The sequence below is a fragment of the Parasteatoda tepidariorum genome, chromosome X1 (genome assembly GCF_043381705.1).
Source record: "Parasteatoda tepidariorum isolate YZ-2023 chromosome X1, CAS_Ptep_4.0, whole genome shotgun sequence".
In the NCBI taxonomy this organism is placed as follows: Eukaryota; Metazoa; Arthropoda; class Arachnida; order Araneae; family Theridiidae; genus Parasteatoda; species Parasteatoda tepidariorum.
The window spans coordinates 80,433,454-80,452,375 of record NC_092214.1 but is presented as its reverse complement, the minus strand read 5'-3'; the positions used below and the strand labels follow the sequence as shown (position 1 = coordinate 80,452,375).

The 18,922-nt window shown below is 29.3% G+C and overlaps 2 protein-coding genes across 3 annotated transcripts in view; both read left to right on the top strand.

Annotated features, from left to right (window-relative positions):
• Nucleotides 1–18,922, top strand: part of LOC107446622 (transient receptor potential-gamma protein-like) — a 324,911-nt gene that overhangs the window by 60,373 nt on the left and 245,616 nt on the right. The gene's annotated exons all lie outside the window — the stretch shown is intronic.
• LOC107446591 (52 kDa repressor of the inhibitor of the protein kinase-like) lies at nucleotides 5,481–7,094 on the top strand. Its single transcript, XM_071187287.1, has one exon. It carries the CDS (start codon nucleotides 5,481–5,483, stop codon nucleotides 7,092–7,094), a length of 1,614 nt encoding a protein of 537 aa, XP_071043388.1.

Here is an 18,922-nt window from a genome sequence, read left to right as displayed (position 1 = left end):
ATTTATTCGTTTCAGAATAACTATAAATTATTTAGATTATTTAGAAAATTTACAGTTTCAATAAAAATATACTAAGATCGCCCCTAATTACTTCCCCTAAATATTTCATTAATTTATCGAAAAACAATATCAAAACATAAAAATGAAGGAAAATAAACATACTTTGCATTAAATATTAATCTTTCTAAATGGCATAGTAATAGTAGAAATTCGCTGATATGAAGCAAAATAAATTTTATATGTTTTTTAATATAAATTACGCATTTTTCTTGAAAATTCCACACGAGTTTCTCATTTATCAGGCTTTTAAACATATATGAGAGTGCTAACATTATATTTATATCGATAATATTATTTGAGAAATAGTAAGATAATGAAAAATACAATTTGTCTTGACATTGACCTAGATATAAGATTAAATTTTGTCTATTTTTTTATTTCTCTTAAGTGGGTGTTATAAAAGAGAATAAAAACAACTAAAAGAATTTTTCTCCTCTGCAAGTGGTTTTTATTTCTTGGAAATTCTTAGTTTTGTGGGAAATTCCAAAAGTATTGAGGTGTTTGAAGACCCAATAAAGATTTAAAAAAAAAAAAACGATTCTTATACCTATCGATCTCCAAGATTTGTAGAAAATCGGCTTCAGATATTTAGGACTTATTCAGATGACCGTATAAAGATATCCGTTGCTGATATTATCAGTGAAATCAATTTAAGTCTTATTTATAAATGACTGCATAAAAAGATCCGTTTAAGACATCATTAAGAAAATTTTAAGACTTATTCAAACGGCTGAATAAGAAGATTCATTGTTGACAACAGTTTAAGGCTTATTCAAATATCAGGGGAATCATTTTAAGGCTCATTTATGAGGCTCTGTATGACGAGAAACGTTTCCATATTAGTGAACTCAATTAAAGGCTTATTCAAATAGCTGTATAAAGAGATCAAATATCAAAGTAAAGCATTCCAGCCCATTGTGGGCTAGGGGGATCATGGAGGTAAGTGAGCAACGGCATAGTGGTTGCACAGTCTTCAGCATTGTTCGCTATCTTCTTTACTTCCCGGACAAGCTGCTACCCATTTTTCAGAAGTTTGGTGGCTATTCAAGCATCCAAATCAAGTCCTCCACAATGACAACTAGCTTAAATATCACTTAAAACAATTTAGGGTTCATTCAGAGGGCTTTATTTAGAGAATCTAAATTTTTTTTCAAATTCCTACCTGGGTTGACATTTTGTCAATTCAGGCGTATTAGGGCAGATTTGTTGGCACCTTTTTCTGGGGCACCATATTAGGTGGGCCAACGTTGCTTTCACAGTAAGGACAGAGAGAATGAAAGAGCCCTTGTCTGGGATTCAAACTCAGAGCCTTTCTGATGCAAGATCAGTTCCCTTACCCATACAAGATAATCTAAAATAGAAATCTTTAATTAACCTAGGTCCGAAAAGCGAGAACTTCAATGTTTTTAGTTTTGCAGACGTGCAATAGCAAAATAATTTTGAAGATAATCTATACTAAGTGTCAATGCTTCAATTGAAATTTGCATATTCAACTAACGAAGACAATGCGATTTCAATTATTGCCCTTACAATCTCTGTATTTTGAGCACATAAAGTACAAAATGGACCTCCCTGAATAACTTTAGGTTCAATAATCGGATCTTAACTTTTTAAGACTCAATCTTAAAGGTTCAATAGGGTGACCTAAAATATGCTAATTAAGTAGTGCTGATAATATTTTAAGTTACGAAAACGTACTAATATCTTTTGTTGTTGATGAATTCGATTTACTGACGCCAAAATATAGAGGGAAACAGGAATCTGAGAAATATGGCCCATATTTTTCACATTTGTTTATTCAAAAATAAGCAAACAATAACTTTTAGCAATTATTTATTATTTTTTGTTATTTTATTTAACAATGGTCGAAAATATTTTGAATTATGAGGTATAAAAATTTTTCATCATTTTAAAAAATGTAATTTTACATGGCAAAATAAGAATTTGAAAGAAAAATTAGTCGAATAGTTCCTCAGATCAGAAACTGTTATAAATAAAAGAATATATTAAGATTATGTTTTGTAATGCAACGATCCATATTAGAATTATTGTGTTTGATTTGAATGTGTAGAAATCTGAAAATTAAATAGACAGATAAAAAAACATAAAGAAAGATAAACGTTGAAATTCCTCCGAAACAGAGGAGAGTTCGAATATTAAAAGCTTTTCAATAAATTGATTACTTAAAACTGTATTATTCCCATAATTTTTTAACGGTTTACCATTGAAACGTTATTCTTTATAAAGTGATGAAATTTTGATTTATGTTAAAAATATGCATGCAAATATTTTCTCTTCATTTGCGTAAATATTTTGGAGTAAATTTAAGTCATAAAGGATTTATATGTTATCGTTGAAAGATCTTTAAATATATAATTTTTCTTACAATTTATAACTTACCATGACAATAAATTGAAAATGAAATTTAATGTTAGCACAAATGAAGGATTGGATTTCATATATATGTATTTCCAAGACTATTGGACTAAATATACAATAAATAATAAACGAAAGTAAAGAAAAATATATCAAAGTTTTATTTTCTTTTTGAAAGTTTGATCTGCTTCTTTTTTGTTACAAGACAAATACCTGAACTGAAATCAAGTTCATTTCAAACATTTTTTGAATTGGACACTTATAATGGTTTTTAATGCTACAAATATGTTTTTGCAATTTTTTTTACTCGGTTATTTATAAGAAGTGTCTTTGACAAATCAACATAAAAGAAATTAAATGAAGAAAGGTCCGGGGATTTTAACGGCTGTGTGATTAGGAATCAAATATTTTATTTTATTTTATAACCGTAGTTAAGCAGCCTACCCAATTATGGGTTTACGAATACTAATGTTTAGCCCCGCAGCCTTGTAATTTTGAACCCAATCCAGTAGACAAGGGAACTCCTGGCAGGCCCATAGCCAGGGGGGGGACCATTGGGGCAAATCCCCCCCCCGAAAATATGGGATTTAAACTTTTTATTCTTTTCTTGAGCCTCTCAGTAAAAAGAAAAAGAAAAACTGTCGAATCAAACCTTTTCCCATTACACCACCATCGCTAGTGCATCATCTTCACTTGACCTTGTGACTCCTCCCCCGAAATCAATTGTTTTCCAGCAATTGGTATCGTCCATTGAGTTGGCAAATGCTGACCCATCGACACTGACAATAGAGCTTTGCAATAGCAGCCTTTTAGGATAGTGGTGATCATTTTGACACACGAATTTGAGCTCATCCATACTTAAGAATATTCAATCAGGTATGTGGTTGATTTCTAGATATATTTTTGTAGGCATTTCAAGTATTTTTTGAAGAGGAATGTTACCATTACATTGTTTGACAAGAGTTTTAAATGCGGCTCGTTTCGATAAAATGATTTTCGAAATTAGGCTCGCATCTATTAGCAATTTGTTGAAATCATATAGAAATAGAATTTCTTCTAATTTCATTTTATACAACATGCTCATAAGTCGACATTTCTTGTATCTCATGTTCCGTTGACTTATTAAAAAAACATTTGTTCTTAAAGAGTTTCAACCTTGTCAAACCAATGTATTGGTATATTATAACTGTAACAAAAATAAAAAATTCGTTTAATGAGATAATAAATGATATTCCACAAAAAATGAAATAGCAAAATTGCTAAGAAAAATATTTGTTTTGGTTAATTTATTTTCGATGCATTGTTTTATAAGAAAATAAAGTTAATGTGAATAGTTTTTAATTTAAAAAATGTGATTTTTATTACATTTTAAAGAAAAACCACTAACTGTCTCATAAATAGGGACAAATTCCTAGATTTTTTGTGCATATCTCTTCTATTTTTATTCATTACAATTGCGATGACTATTATTACAAATAAAATATTTTAATGAATAAAAAGAGTTAAAAATTCTCCAATGTACACTTCATTAAGAGTTAGATATAATAGACGTAATATGTTTCCATGATTAGTCAACATTTTGTAGATTTCTTATGCAGAACTTTAAAGGAAGAGATATCATACCATATCATACAATGCAAATCTGAATTCGAAAAAACTTTTTTATAAATAACCAATTTTTTTGATTTAGGTAAAATTAAATTCATTCGTTGCATTTTTATAAAGTAACATTTTCAAAAAAATTTGTATTTTTTAAAAAACATGTTGCATTGCACTCGAAACAACTGAAATTTTAGTATTTCATTCAATTCATACAAAATAAGGCCTATGACTTATGGCCTTACTTTATGTCGCTATTTTCAAAATCATATGAAATTTTTGTTACACTTCTTATTAAATTGCATCAAATTCGTGATAAAGCAATCGTGATATTAAAATTTAGTGTCAACATTTAGCAACATTTTTATTTGTTTAAGTTAAATATATCTCAAAGAAGACATTTCATTAAATAAAACTTTAAAATTTCACTTTTTGTAATTAATTTGCCTAAAAAAATTATGTACGAGAACAAAATATGTTTTATGCTCAACTGGTTTATAACCTATGCCTAGTGAAATAAACATCTATCTTGCTTTACTGTTTTTACACTTGGCATATAATTAGCAATTGGAAAAAATTTAACTGTTACGATAAGTATGATGTTTTTAACTTAATTTCATTGAACTGTAGTTGATATTATATATGAGAAATAACTTCAAAATCTAAGACAACATGTAATACTTGTAAAAAGTAAAAGTTTTTACTCTTTATCTGGCAGGCTAAGTCCATTTGGACGATATATACAAGTTCCTGGGTTCCTGATTCACCGTTTGCCTTCGTTATGAAAAGAGCAAAACAAGCATCGCTTTTAAGTTATTCACATTCCAAACGAAATTGTGAAAATGAACAGTCCACCTCTAGTTCATTTACAGTCAGCAATTCACCCGATTGCGATACAATACGCAATAAAACTACATCTGAAACCGTGTCAAATATTTTAGATCTTGGACTATACGTAAATGATGTCAGTGACATGAATCGAACACTAGTCTAAATTGCTGAATGAATACAAGTGGTTGACGTATTCTGAAAAGTTAGAAGCGGCTCTATGTAAATATTGAGTTTTGTTTGGTTCTACTACCTGTGGAAAAGGGGGCCACCAGAAAATGTCTGCTCTTGCGAATTCTGGTTCTCGGCAGTGGAAAAACGCACACGAAATTTTTAGGCCCCATACTATAGCAGAATACCACAAGATGAGCACCGCTAAGGTGGAGAATTTTGTAAACATTTTCGAAGGAAAAACTGAAAGTATTGACCTGAAAATAAACTCATGTGCCAAAAATAAAGCAGAAGAAAATAGAGAGAGACTTGTCCCAATTGTCGAAACCTTAATATTTTGTGGGAGGTGAGAATTGGCTTTAAGAGGAACTAAAGACAGTGGACCCTTAAACTTAGATAGTGATGAGCCCATAATAAATGATGGAAATTTCCGGGCATTACTGAGAATGAGAGCTAAATCTGGGGATGAAACTTTGAAAAAGCATATTAACCAATGTGGTGGTAATGCAATGTACATCAGTCCATCCATTCAAAATGAATTAATAGAGATTTGTGGTAGCATTATCCAAGAGACAATTGTTGATAGAATCAATAAAGCAAGCTCTTTTGCTATTCTTGCAGACGAAACTATGGACATAACTCAAACTGAGCAGTTGACACTTTGTGCAAGGTACATCGATGTGAGAGGTGATGTGCTAATCGTCAAAGAAAACTTTCTCCAATTCGTTTCAATTTTTGACTCTTCTGGACGAGGAATAGCTGGTGTTATTTTAAAATCAATAAGAAATTTAGGAGTTAATGTTTCAAAAATTGTCAGACAAGGCTACGATGGAGCATCTGCAATGCGAGGGAACTTTAACGGTGCTCAAGCAGCCATCAAAGAGTTACACCCAACAGCTATTTATGTACATTGCTCCTCACACTCTTTGAATTTAGCAATTAGTCACTCTTGTAGTATTCAAGCTTTTAGAAACTGTGTTGGCATAGTTAAAACAATAACAAAATTCATCAAATCGTCTGCCAAAAGAACGAAAATTTTAGAAGACATCATGAAAACGAATTTGTCGAATGAAAAATTCAAAAAAATAATATCTTTTTGCGAAACAAGATGGATAGAAAACCATGATGCAATCATTAGATTCAAAGAACTTTATCCAGAAATAATTCAACTTCTCGAAGAAGTAAAGGCTTCTGGAAACTGCGATGCTTCCTCTAAAGCGGACAATCTTATTTCTACTATCACTAAAAGTGAGTTTTACATTAATTTACTTGCTTGTAGAGATATTTTTTCTGTGACTCTCCCACTGAGCAAAGCACTCCAACAAATTCATCTAGATTTGAATGGAGCTTTGATACATGTAAAATCAATAAACAACACAGTTCTAAACAAAAGAAAAAATGCCGAGTATGAATTTCAAAAGCTATATTTGGAACTCCTTAATACTTTCACAAGTTTGGATCTAGATGTAAAACTTCCTAGATTGGCATCCTATCAAAATCACCCTGGCAATATAAAAAATCAGAACACAGACCCAGAGCAATACTTCCGTCAAAGTATATACATTCCTTTTTTAGATTGTTTCGCTGCCCAACTGATTGAAAGATTTTCGAAGCACGAAGATACTCTTGCATCTCTCAATAAAGTGTTACCTAAGTATTGTGTGAACGTTGATATTAATTTATGCAATTTCCGAATCTACGCTGATTTCATTGACATCGAAAACCTCATGGGAGAAATGGAAGTATGGGCATCAAAGTGGAACCTGCGCGAACCCCTTAGTAGACCAGATACGGCACTTTCAGCAATGGAAGAATGTGGCAATATCTTTTTCCCAAACATTTATTGCTTGTTATCAATTTTGGCTACGTTGCCAATCACCACAGCAACTGCAGAAAGAACTTTTTCTACTCTTGAACGCGTAAAAACAGCAATAAGAAATGCTACTAAAGAAGAAAGGCTAACAGGGCTAACTTTATTAAGCATATTTCGGGATATTCCGGTTTGTCCTAAAAAAGTAATCGAAAAATTTTCTCCAAATCCCCGTCGCATGTCTTTGTAAACTTTGTTTACAAATTGATTATAATTATTATGTAATATTAATTGAAAAATGATTATTATGTAATATTTTTTGATTACTAGTTCAACTTTTGCAAACAACAGAATAAACAATATTTGTTACAATGTTTTCCCCCTACTTTGCATGTCTGAAACTGTCCTTGCTTCTTACCATATCCCCCCCCCACCGAAAAAATATCCTGGCTACGGCCTTGACTCCTGGATCAAGTATTGAGAGAAATTTGTCGTCGTAAAGGACTTTTTGACAGAACTAACCCGCATATGCGTTACGTGGAGAGGAAAACCCCGAAAACGACCCACGGTTAGCCTAACCTCAAGGGGTCTGTAACCTATGATCCTTCTATCACAGGGGATATTTTACGCCAGCACTGTGGTCGAAGCGGGCCGTGTGCGGAAATCATATCAACCAATCATCGCTGGAATTTGAACCCGGTTCACCTCATTGGAAGGTGAACGCTCTATTCTTTGAGCCACCACGACTCTAGAATCAAACTTTGTTACTCGCATGCTCAACTCGCTTTAGAACCACCAATGCCGAAAGCATAGTAAGAACTTCAAGTAAATGACACATTTTTTAAGCGTTGGGTGACACTTCTAAATATGTAAAATATCCAAATATGTCAAACGAACTTGATTACAGATTAGAAACCAGATTAGATATTTTTACAGATATTTACCAGATTAGAAATTATTACAGATTAAATATTTTTCGTTTACCAAAAAAAAAGAAGGCCACAGATCAAACATTCAAATCTAAAACAAACTGGAAAATGTGTCTTTAATTCTGTTCCAAATAATTTCGAAAATATTAAATTTTAAAATCTCGTCCTTAATTTGTACTAATTCTGTATCTACATGATTGTTATTAATATCATTGACATGATATTTATAATTATATTTTTCAAGTCAACATATATAGTTGTTAATCTAACTATGAACTTGATTTCAAAATGTTAAAAATAATCTCTTTTGATTTCATTAAGTTCTGTACAGCTTGTTTAGGTGTTTAAAAAAGTACTCAACATGTATGCAGGTGTCCATTTATAGAAATTATTGGGAAGGCTAAATTGATCTAAAAAAAAATAATAGATTATTCCTAAAAAATAATAATGCGTCGTCAAAATCCTGACCTGGTCTTCTTCCCTGGCCACCAAACGCTCTGTAGCTTGGAGGTGGCTGGTTCGAATCCTGTACTTCTCTGAATTGTACTATCTGTCCTTCTGACTGGCTTATAAGCTGTATTTATGTTATTGACACACGAGCCTGCATGCATCTGTACTAATAAATAAATCAAAATTCTGTATTTATTAAATTTTACTCAGGTTGCAAGTCAAAATAATAAGTAATTTGTACCATATTACATAGAATTTACATCTTCTAGAAAATTTATAATAAGTATTTTGTAATATACGACATGGAAGTAACATGATCTAAAAGATTTGTCTCCATGGTTTAGATCATTCTTTTGGTGTCACTTAATTCCTAAAAGATTCTATGGATAACTTAAAAAAATAGTTAAAAACATGGTAACTGACTGGTTTTAATGCAAACTATCTGAAATATAACACTGATTGATTAAAAAAATTATGCAAAATTAAAATAAATTTGAAATATAGTTACATTAGACCTCATAGAATAATTAATTAGCTAAAAGCATATGGGAATTAAGTTCTAAAATAATGATAGAGTAAAAAATAAATTTAATTACAAATTAGTAACTAGCAGTCATTTCCATGAGTATGGAATTTACATAAAAATTTGTTTCCATGGTCGATTGTTTTAGTTTAGATGATTTCTCTGGTATAGCTGAATTTCTAAAGGACTCTATGGATAATCTAAAAAAATAATAATTTAAAACATTCTAACTAACTGGTATTAATACAAATTACATGAAAAGTAATTCTGATTCAATAAGAAATTTATGTGAAATTAAAATGAATTTTAAATAAAGTTACATTAGATCTCATAGAATAGTTAATAAGCTACTAGCATATGGGATTTGAGTTGTGAAATAAAAAATAACTCTAATTACAAATTAGTTACTGACTCTAAATTTAATTTTTATCTCATTGCAGAAAAGTTAAGCAGTATTCTATTCTATTTATTCAGTATTTAAATAGACTTAGGGTAAGGAGACAAAATAAATTTTGAAAAGTTTCCACCAAACGAGTAGAAATGGTAAATATTTGTAATTGAACTAAAAATGAAGTAACAGATGGACTAAACGAGATAACGTTAATATTTTTTTTTATGTAATTTTGCAGTATAAAACTCTATATTGCGTATAACAAAATAAAATAACTATTACTTTTAAAATTCGAACATATTTAGAAAAAAATGGCAAATATAAATGATGAATTATAATTTCTGCATTGTTAGAAACGTTTCAGAAAAAATAGTTAAATAACAATTTATTTGATCGTTATTTTATCATATTCAATCATAATAGTCAAATAACCATAAGAAATGGTATTCAAACTGCTAACTGTGAGAGAAATCGGTTATTGCCTGTTTTCATCTAATTCGGTTAATCAAATAGAATTTCATCTTCGCCAACTAGGTTCACAGCCAATGAGAATCAAGCCACGTTGTCACATAATGATTATCCTTGTGTATTTCTAGAATCCTAGTAAAAAAATCTAAAAAGTCAATACCGAGGAAAGCTGAACAGAAAAACATTAAAACCTTTTTGATTGCTGATAAAATGAGAGAGGCTTTTAGAGAGTTCAAAGTTTCATTAGGCAATTAAACTGGTTTTGAGGCATTATGTCACTTCTTCCTAAGTACAGAATAAATATATTTTGATTAAATCTTTTTTGACTTAAATGTCCCTTACGACGCTGTTCTGAGATTGTTTTTCCTTATTTTTGCCAAAGAGTTTGAAATATATATAAAGAGTGGTCATTATAGAACACTATAGGCCAGCGGTTCCCATTTTTTTTTCAGCTACGGAACCTTAAGCAGTCGATCTTCCTTTAGTGGAACCCCGATGCTCATTAGCAATACTGATAATTAAAGAAAAACAACTTATTATATTGAAAATATTTAATGTGAGAAAATGAAACTTTTTTATTGTTTTATTAATAATCTTTAAATTAATTATTTTCTCAGCTAAGTTTTTAAGTAGAATTTTCATTTAAGTTCTTAAAACAAGAAAAAAAATATGCATGCTGAAGAGTGGTTATTAAGAAAGTAAATTTTTTTGACTTTTGAATCTAGTTGTTTTATTTTGAATTTAAACATTCGACGTAGGATAATTAGCAGTTTTTAATAAATGTTATTTTTTCTTTCGCTAACATTTTATTTTCATTAAAAAAAACGGAGATATTATATATAAAAGGATTTATTGGTTGCCTAATTGCGTGTTTCTAAATTCATTACTAGTTTTTAAAAAGTACTAATCCTTGTTACCTCTCTGAGGAGCCTATGTTTCCGCGAAATAACATTTGGGAACCACTGCCATGGGCTACATTCATGCCTTAGACGAATCTAAATTTATGTTATTTTTCAAATGATGGCCATAATTTTTAAACTTATCTTCCTCAATCCTCATGGAGTCGGCATTCGAGAGTTACTCTTTCATCATTACAACGATTTATTATTTTTGACTGTTTTCAAAAATAGCTCTATTATTTTACATAAACGATGCAGAACAAACATTTATCTTCCTTTTTCAATGTAAGCTAAAGTCATAACATCAATCGAAAACAAGAAGTTTTTTTACTTTTTGAGCAGGCGAGAACATTCTTCTGAAAAATTCTTTTTAAAAACATCTTTTTAAACCAGATGTTTTTCTGTAAGATTCTTAGGACAAGCGAAGAAAAAGGAAGGAAGGAAGTCATAAATAATAAAATAGAATGCTTTGGACTAAATGCAGGACTTTTTCCTTTGTTCATAGCTGTTCGAACTTTTATTATTATACTATTTTTAGAAACATCTCATTTTTGCAAGGATTATTGCAAAAATTAGTTCTGATTACTAGTTACTACTGGAACAATCTTCTTGTTATCGGGCTAACCGTGGGGAAATTTGGTGGTTTTCCTTTTATGCAACGTAGCCGAAAGAAGAGTTATGTCCCAAAAAAGTTGGTGGACACTTAATAAGGTTGTGTGTCAGTGAGAAAATAATGACTTCGGTTCAGTTTGTCAGATGTATTTTTAGTCAAATGTGATATTCTTTTTTGTAATAAAATTCTCAATAAATAACTATAGTCCAAAATTAGAATAATTTTGGTACTATGGAAGTATTAGAGCACCTCTTCTATATTTTGCAGATATGCGAAAATATTTCATTATTTTTCAGATTTTTATTATCCTATATTGGGATACATTTTCCAGATTTTGCATAGTTGTTAAAAACTTTTTTGCGAAAATACTGCGGTGCATATTAGTTTTGCAAATTTTGCCAATACTTATATCAGTCATGTATACAAAGTGTAAAAAAGAATAAAAAAGTGTGTAAAAAACGGATCACCCTGAATAACTTTCATACTAACGATCAAATTTTCAAGGTCTAGAACTCACTCTTAGTAGTTCAAGGGGGTGATCTCAAATATGCTAATCATTAAGTGCAGACGATATTTTAAGTTAGACACGAAAACGAATTTTGACTTTTTTTTCAGCGGATTTCCGTCCCTCGAAATATAGAGGGTAGCCGCAATCTGAGAAATTTGGTCCTAATAGTTTGGTCGGGAAAACCGTATAAAGTTTGGACCGATTAATGTTAATTTTACTTTTTGCATATTTCGCTATATCTTGAGAATTTTTTAAGCGAATTGAAAATTTTTTACACACAATTGTAAAATTCGGTTATCCAAAGATAATTCTATGCAAAAAATAACTTTCAGTAAATATTTATTATTTTTTATTAGTTTACTTAAGAATGGTCAAAAAATACTATAGGTCAAAAATAAAAATATGAATGGTCCAGATAAGAATTAAGAATGGTCAAAAATTTCCAAACTACAGGGACCATATTTCCGAGACCCCTTGCATTTTGGATGTCCGAATCCATCGAAAACATTTAATGTTTATTCAGAAAGTTTTTGTGTCTGATTTCTTAACTTAAAATATCGTTTGCACTTATTAATTAGCACATTTGAGGTCACTCCCTCGAGCCATTTGAAAACGTTTCGCACAAAATTCGTTTATCCAAAGATAATTCCATGCAAAAAATTTATTTTAGTAAATATTTATTAATTTTAATTATTTTATTTGAAAATAGTGAAAGAAAAATTTAAATTGTGAAATATACATAATTTTAAAGTTCGTAGTTTTTTAAGGCAGAATCTGTTCCCGAAAAATCGAATTTCAAACTTCGTTTTCTCAAGAACCCCAATTTCGCTAAAATTTTGTAATTTTCACTTTAAAATTTCATTATTTAAAATGATGTAAAAAAATTTTATACCTAACAATGAAAATAATTTGCGACTGTTATTACATAAAATAATACATATTTACTAAAAGCAATATTTTGCATAGTATTATCTTTGAATAAAAGAATTTTATAGTTGTGTACAAAAAAATTCGCTTAAAAAGTTCTCGAAATATGGCGAAATATACAAAAAAGTGAAATTAATACTTAGGGGACGGTTCTCCTGACCAAACTATTTGGACCCTATTTCCCAGATATATTTTGGGGGTCCAAATTCGTCGTTATTCAGAGAATGTCTCATTTCGTAACTCCAAATACTGTTTGAACTAAATAATTAGCATATTTGAAGTCACCTTCTCGAACCATTAAGATTGAGTCCTAAAACATGAAAATCCGATCATTTGATCAAAATGTATTCAGGTTTTTGGCGCACTGCACACCCTCAATAAATCTTATGATTTCGCGTACTTTTGTTCAAATGGGTGGTCTCAAATGTGCTAATTGATTCACTTTACGAGATAGACTCTCTTTTTGAACGAACATACAGTTTTTGTACTCTCAAAATATGTGATCGGACAAGAGATTATTAGTTTAATTTTCTTCTTTTAAAGTGCATTCGTTTATCCAATCCATGCACGCAAAAAATACAATTGTTTATTTAATTATAGCTGAAAAAAATGATGAGTATGCAAATTTTTAGATCATTTAAAGGTATGTAATGACTAAAAAGCAAAATTTAAATGAAATCGGTCTGATAGTTTCTGAGTAACGAAAATTTAAAAAAATCGTATATTAAAAAGCTCCCAAAGTTTCATTGAGGAGTTCGGTTGGATTTAAAATTACAAGGCGCAATCAAAAAATATACTGAATCCCTTATTCAATGATGGTGATAAAATTAAAACAATTAATAAGGTATTCAATTGTATACATGAAATGAGCTCATTCAGCTAATATGATTCTTTTTTACGAAGAAAATCAACTTGAGTATGTTTCAAAAACTTATTTTTGGCTATCATTAATTTACATGTTTAGATGTGAAAATGTGAAAGGTGAACGGAAGGAAGGGTGGGGTCAGTTTAGGGACTGCCCTACTTAGATTACCTTTACTTTTATTAACTGTAAAGGTGACTTTGTGTCATCGATTAATATAATGACCTTTTAATCGATTTAAATTGTCACTTTACCCACAACAGGTATCAGCAACAGGATACAACATTAGCATCAAAAATTACATTTTTTTATTTATCTTTATGAAACTAATTTAAAGAATTTTTAACACATCATTCATAAAATCTTTCAATAATGTTAATATTTCTAAAATAAAAATTGTCAATCGAAATAAGTTGCTCATGAAATTTTCATATATTCATTAATCTGAGTTCAGAGAGATTAGAAATTCTAAATATTGTTTATGAGACAAAATTATAATATCGAATTGAATTAAATTGAATGTTAATCGAACAAATTGCTTATAAAATTTTCAAATTGTTCAAATTTCTTTATTTTTTGAGAATTTATTTTTTGAAAATTTCTTTATTTATTCAGAGAGATTAGAAATTTTAAATATCCTAACTTTGTTTAAGAGACAAAATTACAATATCGAATCGAATTAAATTGAATGTTTCCCAAAAGGCAATTCAAATGTTTTTTTTTCTATGATGTTAGCTATCATAATAAGATATACACTCTATAATTTTGGAGACAAAAATATATAAAATTTTGAATGTTCTCATTTTGTTCATCCTATAAAATTAAATTTTACTTTATTCTTTTGTGTAAATAATTTTATTTTTTTGATTAAATCCGGTAGCAAAGGTTGTATATAATACAATCAAGTTTGAGATTTTGAAATTCAATTGATTTTGAAATTTGACAATTATAAGTAAACATATTTTAATTAAAAGATAATCTCCTCCTTAATTTATATTTTCAGTATCGTTATCAAAACCTAAATAACGGAATAAGCATATTTTTAATAAATTTTATGTGATATTTAAGTGAGGAATGACAAGAAACCTGATCAAAACCTGTTGCAACATGAACAAAGAACGATATAATTATAATAATAATAATAATGATAATAATAATAAAATATTAACAATTATTCGATTGAGCCAAAATGGCTAAGTGGTAAAGGTATTGTGTTTAATCCTCTATTTTAGCATGGAGCCCAGTGAGCTTTATATAGATGTAGCTTGCCGGAAAAGTAAAGGTAGTTGGAGAGCAATGCTGACCTCGAAATTGTGGTGACTTAAATGTCCATGTTTAACAACAAGTTTTGAAGGGAGTATTTTACCAAAAGATGAAATGTTTAATCATCCGACAGGCTTTTCTGGTTGCCTTCCTCGAAGATTTGTCAGAGTTGTTTCTCCATCTTTAAATATGATTATGCAAACGCAATTATGTGTGCTTTTCATATTTGGCAGTTTAAAAATATATAATAAAGGCGATGATTATTGAACACTCTGTATAATTGAGTGTAACGAAAGGGATCTTGGGAATTTTTCATGAGAATGATCACGAATTCGTTTATGCTAATATAATTTCATGAATAAATAAATTTTAATAATATTTATTGTTTATTATTTTATAAATTTTTAAAACATTTTTTTGAACTATATAATTTTAACTGACGAAATACAATGTTCGATCAAAGCCGGAAGAATAGTTCTTGATAAATGAAAATTAAAAATGCTACTTTTATTAAAATTTTTGCAACTATTCGAATGATTTTGTTCAAATTTGTATTTCGTCATAAAATTACATGCATTAAAATAATGTAAAAAATGTATACCTCACATTTCAAAATATATTTGACCATTATTAAAATGCATAATTGTAGAATAAATAATTATTAAAGTTATTTTTAATTCTAATTACAGTTGGATAAAACAGTTTTCTTACTTTGTGCAAATTGTTTTCGATTCCTCAGAAAGTCTCCGAAGTATTGACAAAATGCGCAAAAAGTAAAATTAGCAAAGGGTCAAAACTTTCGAATATTCTACTAACTAAATTATTAAGACCATGTTTTCTAGATTGCAGCTTCTCCCCAAATGGTCAAAAATCCAAATTGATCGAAAAAAAGGTATGTTAATATGGCGTCTGATTCTGTAACTTCATTAATAGTTAGTACCAATGAGTATTTGAGATCAGCCTTTAAAAGTATTAAGTTTTACATTTGTTTTGAGAAAATCCGATCATTAACACAAAAGTTATTCGGAATGATTTTTATTTTATTTTACTGTGTTTCTTTTCATGGCTCAATTATTTTCTTTATTTCTTAATCAAATAAATAACATAAGGGATCTTTTGTATTCGGTGTCACCCAACAAGAATGATTTTCATGATTATTAGTTTACTTTTTTTAACTTAGAAATAATTTAGAAAGTAATATCATCTAACATCCTGTAACAAAAATATTACAGATTATAAAGGATAATAGTTTAATTGGTTGGACAGTTCTTTGGAAAATAGAAATTTTGAAAATTTCTCTCCATATCCGTTAAAGTTTGAATTTTATCATTATAAAATACCTAGTCTAAAAAGATTCTTGTACTGAATGAAAGTAAGTTTAAAAAATATCTATTATTCTATCACCGAATTTTTTCCGATCTATTTATATTATAAATTAATTCTAAAAATTTTATTCTCTTAAATAGTTACAGGAATATTACTAATTATGCGAAAAATAAATATAACAAACTTTCGATCGCTTTTCCGACAAAGAACCAGAAAGAGGTTTATTTAGAGGAAAGTATGTTTATTCAGAGAAAGTAGGTTATTTGTGTCTCTCCACATTTAGGTTCACTTCTTAGATTTTTTTGAATTATTGAGGAACTTTATTCCCAGAATTTATCTAAAATTGAACTTCTGAATTTATTACTGTAGATTTAAAAGTAAACACTGTTCTGCAGCAATGCAAACAACTACTTAACTTCATCTTAAGTTTGAAAAGAAAAATGGTGCCTTGAGTGTGTGATTTACAACATAAAATTCATCTTAATGATTTGAAATAAATTTTCTTAGCTCAATGAAATTGAAAAAAGAAATAACTTAATTTTTTTGAACTTCTGAATTTATAACTGTAGATTTAAAAGTAAACACTGTTCTGAAGCAATGCAAACAGCTATTTAACTTCATCTTAAGTTTGAAAAGAAAAATGGTGCCTTGAGTGTGTGATTTACAACATAAAATTCATCTTAATGATTTGAAATAAATTTTCTTAGCTCAAAGAAATTGAAAAAAGAAATAACTTAATTTTTATAATTTTTTCAGAAACAAAAATATTTTGATAAAAAAGTTTTAAAAAACCTACTATTATTAAAGTGTTAATATAAATTCAAGCAACTTGCTGTACTCAAACCAACTACCAAACTCTAACTTTATAAGTTAATTAAAAGTCAAGAAATCTTGCGCAAGGTGAAAATATTTGAAAACAGAAAAATAGATTTCTCGTCAAAACTTTGAATAAATACGGAAAATTTGAGTTTGGAAACGATTCCAATTTAAAAAATAGGTGTATTATTTTCTGTTTTTATTGACGGGTTTCAGTATTTTTAATGTAACTTTTGAAGTTTCTTGAGTATTATCTAATACTTGATGTCAAATTGCTCTGAATAAAATAGGCTGCAACATATATTTTTCATTCAAAAAATTGAAAATTTTGTTAGGAAAAACCCATTACATCCCTTAAATTATTAAAACTGCTTCAATAATTAGTCTAGGAGGTCAGTTTTTCCTTCCATTACATTATTCATGGTTAAAAATTAAATTGCATAAATGATGTTACTGCTTATCTTTACAACCAATAACTAAGTTTAGCAGCAGTTTTCCTAAATTTCATATAAATTGGCATCCTAAATAATTTGAATAGTATTTAAATCATGCCAAATATTTCATTAAACGTTAGAACTTAATTGCTTTGGAGAGATGTGAAAACGTTATCTCGCATTCTTAATTTTATTTCAATATACACTCAGAGCACACAGTTATATACTTATGGTACTATTTTAATAGATACTTACGGCTAAGAATTCAGTACTGGCACTGTAGGTTAAGGTACAGAGCTGCAATCGTAAAGGACTGGTGGTGTAATCTTGGTGCTGATCCAAAAAAAAAAGACGTCCAGTACACAGAACTGTATGCATTTTTTCCCCATTTATTACCAAAATTGAACAGCCTACCCATATTTGAGTAGTGCTGAATATATTTAATTTTATAACCGTTGTTGACCAGCCGACCCAAGTTTTTGGGCTTACGACAATTAACGTTCAACTCCGTAGCCTTGTAGTTTTGAACCCAATCCAGAAGACAAGGCAACTCCTGGATCGAGTATAGGGAGAAATTTGCCTTCGTAGAGGACCTGTTGATGGAACTAACCCGCATTTACATTAGATGGAGAGGAAGACCACGAAAACATCCAACTGTTAGCCTGACGGCAAGGGACTCTACCCCATGATCCGTCTGCCACTGAGGAAATTTCACGTCAGTATTGTGGTCGATGCAAGTCGGAAGCGGAATTCGTATCGACTGGGATTCGAACCCGGTTAACCTCATTGGAAGGTCTTAAAGAAAAGCCATAAATATAAATATAATATAAATTGACATAAATTCGAATAAATATTTCGATTAAATTTAGATTTTAATGGTTAACATGTAAAAAAAGGTTTTTACAAGAATAATTTCAGGAATTTAATGTTCTTTCATTCAATAAAAAATTAGTAATTCATTTTTCTGTTTTTAATTCAAAATAAAGATAGTTTTACAAAATTAATGCATTTAATATATTTGTGGCATTAATTCTGTAAACTGTTTTATATTACATTTAAACTGAATTAAAAAGTTTAATAAATTGTTTATTGAGTAAAAAGAATGAGTTGGGTGAGGTTTGTGACACGTTGATTTGCAAGTGAAAGGGAAGTCACCACTTTTTCCTGTCAAAACATCCATTCTTTTATGAATAAACTCCGGTCACAATCATCTTCTCGTTTTAATTAATTTACTTTCTTCGGGAAAACTATTGTTCTTAAAATAACTAATTTCTTTCCTTTTAAAAAAATAACATTATCTTTGGAGGATGTAAATATCTGCGCTAAAATTACAGAAAAATTCTAAATGATTTTATTTCACCATAAAAATTAAAAATGCAAAATGTAAGAAAAATGTTTTTTTTTCTTCAAGAAAAGTGTTTTTAAAAAGTATAATCCTATAGTTCAAGCTTAATGTCAAGGCAAGACGAAGTCACCATTGTAAAATATTAATCGATTTTTTATGTCAATTATTTATGTCATTTCTTTGGGAGTAAAGTTATAACCTGCAAATTTAATTATATTTTATTTAGAAGGAAATGGTTTTGTAATTTCTCATTTTTATCAAAAATAAATTCATCTTCGTGTGAAATGGAATCAGTCAAATAAATAACAGCTACAAAATTGAAAA

Excerpts from the sequence above, each read along its gene's own strand:
- LOC107446591 (XM_071187287.1), top strand. The coding sequence starts at position 5,481 with ATGAGAGCTAAATCTGGGGATGAAACTTTGAAAAAGCATATTAACCAA.